General features: G+C 43.7%; 1 protein-coding gene across 12 annotated transcripts in view; it reads right to left on the bottom strand.

Moving 5' to 3' along the window:
- LOC123505842 (ankyrin repeat and SAM domain-containing protein 1A-like) overlaps positions 1–5000 on the bottom strand; it is an 86255-nt gene that overhangs the window by 17819 nt on the left and 63436 nt on the right. For all 12 annotated transcript variants that reach the window (XM_045257607.1, XM_045257608.1, XM_045257611.1 and 9 more), the window contains one exon: positions 4850–5000. This exon is cut by the window's right edge and continues 21 nt beyond it. In XM_045257607.1, the coding sequence (XP_045113542.1) occupies positions 4850–5000 (151 nt within the window). The remainder of the gene's footprint in view (positions 1–4849) is intronic.

Genomic DNA, 5000 nt, shown 5'->3' with positions numbered 1-5000 from the left:
CAGGGACAGTGTTGCAGAGAGTGAAATTTTTGTCGCCTTCCAAGTAGGTAAGAAAATAAAGGTTTATAAAGTGCGTGGGAGTAGAAAAGCAAAAATTTCCACCTTTCTTTTTTTACTGAAGAGAAATTACAGTTTTTCCTTCAGCTAAGTAAGTAAAGCTTTACAAAGAGTGAACGATAATTTATTTTCTTAAGTAAGAAAAAATAAGAACTTGTTAAAACAAGCTTGAACAAAATAGTAAAGCTTTCTATCTTTTTCTCGAAAGAATTACCGTTTCTTTAAAACCCTTTCCCAGCTGATGATTGAACGATACCTGCTATCTGAATGACTCTGTATTACTCGTACTGAACAAAAATATAGAACTACAAGCATTACAATATTCTAACTACTCTATTAGTCATGTTCTCGTCAGTGGTGCCCCAAAGATCGAACCTTAAACTCACTCCTGACCACTGTAATAAACTCAAAGGAAAATTATTGCAGTTGAAGAATTAAGGAAAAGTGTGGCGGAGACAGGAGCATCTAACTCGCTGTCCACTGACCGCTGTCTCGCCCGTGTCTCTAATCTCGTAGTGGCCAAATTAAGGGTTTAAATTCAGTGCTGTTTTGTGTCCTAATTCGCTGTGTTTATCTCAATTTGAAGCGAAAATATTCAGCACACACAGACTGTATACATGTACACACAAGCACACTTACCCGCTCAACCATACACCCACCGACCCACTGACCCAACACACACACACACACACACACACACACACACACACACACACACACACACACACACACACACACACACACACACACACACACACACACAATTCTCCTCATCCCGTCGCTGTTTGCAATTAAGTCGTTTCATTGATTTTTCTTGGAAAATTACAAAGGAAAAATTATCCCCCAGAATATTCTCATTCCTAGAAGGAACAAAAGTCGGTCGTGGATGAAATACTTCTCTTCATTCTCCCAGAACTGCCGCTATGCTGAACACAGGGAGAGGAGGAGGAGGAGGAGGAGGAGGAGGAGGAGGAGGAGGAAAAGAAGAAGAAGAAGAAGAAGAAGAAGAAGAAGAAGAAGAAGAAGAAGAAGAAGAAAAGAAAAGAAAAGAAAAGAAAAGAAAAGAAAAGAAGAAAAGAAAAGAAGAACAAGAACAAGAAGAAAAAGAAAAAGAAGAAGAAAACGGAGGAGGAGGAGGAGGAGGAGGAGGAGGAGGAGGAGGAGGAGGAGGAGGAGGAGGCGGAGGAGGAGGAGAAGAAGAAGAAGAACAAGAAGAACAAGAAGAAGAAGAAGAAGAAGAAGAAGAAGAAGAAGAAGAAGAAATCTAACGATGGTAGTTAAAGTAGATGATGAGGAAAAAAAAAATCAAAACACTGATCTAATTTTTTCAGTAATGCCTCATCTCAACTTGTTACACACAAACACAATACCACGTCTGTCTTCTGCCAACCAAGCCACCGCGAGAGCGAGAGAGAGAGAGAGAGAGAGAGAGAGAGAGAGAGAGAGAGAGAGAGAGAGAGAGAGAGAGAGAGAGAGAAGGTAAGAGAACGTAATAAAAAAAAAGTGATATAAAAAGAAAGGACAAGGAAATAAAATAGAAGGAAAAACAAAGGGAGAGAAAAGGCTGAGGAGATGGACGTGGGAAAATTATACAAGACAAGAGGAAAGGTAAAAACGGGTTACGCGGAAAGGGAAGGTAAAGGTGGGAAGGAAGCACGTGGGGAGGTTTGTAGGGCAGGTGGACTTGACAGGTAGCGAGAGAGCTTGGGGGAGGGGGGTTGGAAGAGAAGAGGGAAGGGAGATGGGAAAGAGGGATGGAAGACATAACAGAGAAGAGAAGAAAAAATCACACTGTCTTTTCCAAAACACTGCCAATCTTTCTCCTTTCCTCTCTTTTTCTAGTTTACCTTTTTTATTCACCTTCCTTCCCCCTTATTCCTGCTTCTCTGCCTCTTCCTAACCTCTTTCATTTACTTTTCTCTATTTTCTCCCTCTTATTTTTCCTTTATCTCTTCTCCCATCTCCCACATAACAATTTTCTTATCATCCACTTTATAATCCATTCTTTCTTTTTCTCCTTGTTCCTTTCACATCCTTATCAGCTTGTCCTCCTCCTTCTCTTCGTTTTACCTCTCTCTCTCTCTCTCTCTCTCTCTCTCTCTCTCTCTCTCTCTCTCTCTCTCTCTCTCTCTCTCTCTCTCTCTCTCTCTCTCTCTGGCCTTCATATCTCCCCTGTGTCTCTGGTTTTCTTCCTCCGTCACTACGTCTCTCCTCTCCGCCTAATACCTCCTTACTGTCAAGTCTTCTACACGTTTCTTTCCTTCCCTCTCTCGTTTGGCCTCCCTTTTTTTCACCTCCCTCCCTATATTTTCTTTAGCTCTTTTTTTTCTCTCCAATATTTTTCTCCCGTTGTCGTTTTAGTTTTGCTACTATCTAAAAAGTTCTTCTGGTGTTATAATGTTATTTCTTATTACTGTCATTTATTTTGTTCGTATTATTAGGAGGTTTCTCGATTCAACTTTCTCTCTCTCTCTCTCTCTCTCTCTCTCTCTCTCTCTCTCTCTCTCTCTCTCTCTCTCTCTCTAAGCGGGGATGCGTCACACTGCCCCACCACACTCTTTCTCCTTAGTGTGACGTAAGTATGAACGAAAATAGGGGGAAGAGCGAAGAAAAACGAGTTAAAAATAAAATACACAGAAGTTGGAATTTAATCAAGATAAATAAATACACCAACTACAGAAATTTGGGTGAAGGGAGGAGGAGGAGGAGGAGGAGGAGGAGGAGGAGGAGGAGGAGGAGGAGGAGGAGGAGGAGGAGGAGGAGGAGGAGGAGGAGGAGGAGGAGGAAGGGAGAGGACAGAGGAATGAGGTTAGGGGATGACTGGAGGAATGTGTTTGTTCTCTCATGTCCAAAAGCACACACACACACACACACACACACACACACACACACACACACACACATTCCCACTACTGCCAGGTCCATATTTTGAAACACTTTAGCGCAGCACCTTCATTACTTTCAAAAGGCTTTACACTAATTGAGGTTACAAGGGTTTTGAGGAGCGTTTTCATGGTTCTGGACAGATTAACCAGAATTCAACATCACTATCAGGACAAACAATGATGAAAATCCAGTTTAATCATTTCAGAATCCCGGGTGATATCGTGACAGGAGTTTTTAAAGGTTCAACATCAATAACAGGAGAAACACTTATGAAACACAGAAAATCACACATGTGGCCTTTGACAATAGTCGTAGTGACAAAGCAAAGCGTTTCAAAATGCATACGAACCTTAGAATTGTCCCCGTCAGCTGAGCGAGCCGTGCACGTGGCCTTGGACTAACAACATTCACTCACTAACTTGCTCTCGCTGCCTGGCCAATGACTCCACTGTTTGTATAATTCATTAGTGCCGCTGATGGTGTATGCAGACTGCCGCAGCGTGGCCCTTCATTCCTAATACTCACTCCGCTGTCACCACGCACCCCACCACCCAATTCCAGTCCCGCTGCTCTTTAGTCTTGTATAGGCATTTTTAGCATCGTTGCGGTGGTAGTTGATGGTGTTAGTTTTTGTAGTAAAATTGGTGGCTCTTGTTGAGGGCCATAGTAGTAGTAGTAGTAGTAGTAGTAGTAGTAGTAGTAGTAGTAGTAGTAGCAGTAGCAGTAGCAGTAGCAATAGCAATAGCAATAGCAATAGCAGTAGCAGTAGCAGTAGCAGTAGCAGTAGCAGTAGCAGCAGCAGTAGCAGCAGCAGCAGTAACAGCAGCGGCATTAGTAGTAGTAGCATCTCGTAACTTGAGCCAAGCACAACTACTACTACTACTACTACTACTACTACTACTACTACTACTACTACAGCCTCTACACTCTACAGTTTGATTCGACCTCCGCGGGGCAAGAAAGTGATGTCATCAGTATTCATTATGCAAGTTTAGGGATGTGAGTCATTGTACGTGGGAAGGCGACGGTGGCAATAGTTACGAATGAAAGTAACACACACACACACACACACACACACACACACACACACACACACACACACACACAGAATGGCACTCACTTTATGTCAGCGGTCAGTATAGAGTGAAGGTCATCATCTAACGCCACACTTGTCACATCACGCCAACTGTCACCACACCGTCACATCACCACGCAATATACCTCACCATATGCCACAGCCCTTCCACCATACCAATGCCTCATCACTACACCGTACCACCACCACCACCACCACCACCACCACCATCACCACATCATTATATCCCTCATCATAACTCACCACGCATTGCTGCATTGAACTAATACGTGACACACACCAAATCATTCACTATCACAACACCATTCCCTGACACTAAATGTAACACCATGTGCACTATCGCTACACGTTCATGAGTCATCACCATCCCTTGCTCACCACAACCACCTCTACCACTACCACCAACCCCACCTCTACCACACCATCCCTGCACCAAATAATACTTACACACACACACACACACACACACACACACACACACACACACACACACACACACACACACATGGTATCTTAGGTCACCAAGTCAGAAAAAGGTGACATGACTGATGATGTAGTAGCTAAATGTGCCTTGGAGGAGGAGGAGGAGGAGGAGGAGGAGGAGGAGGAGGAGGAGGAGGAGGAGGAGGAGGAGGAGGAGGAGGAAATAAAAGAAAATAATTAAGAGTACATCGATTGAATAAAAAATGTAAAAAAAAAAAAAAAAAAAAAAAAAACGAAGCAAGGAAGAGGTAGGGAAAGATGAGAAGGCGGAAGAGGACAAGGAAAAACGAGAAGGAAAAGGAGTGAGTGAGAGGAAGCAACACTCACCAGCGAAGGGGATGTCGCTCTTCACCTCCTCGATGTGATCAGTGGACACACTCCGGTCCGAGAGGGAGGCAGACACCGAGGACAGGGAGCAGGACGAACCCCCAGCCTCGAGAGCCAACACTTCCTCTGGCTCGGTCTCGGTCTCGATGTC

This window comes from Portunus trituberculatus, chromosome 18, assembly GCF_017591435.1.
Source record: "Portunus trituberculatus isolate SZX2019 chromosome 18, ASM1759143v1, whole genome shotgun sequence".
NCBI classification, from domain to species: domain Eukaryota; kingdom Metazoa; phylum Arthropoda; class Malacostraca; order Decapoda; family Portunidae; genus Portunus; species Portunus trituberculatus.
This window is presented reverse-complemented; position numbering and strand designations above follow the sequence as displayed.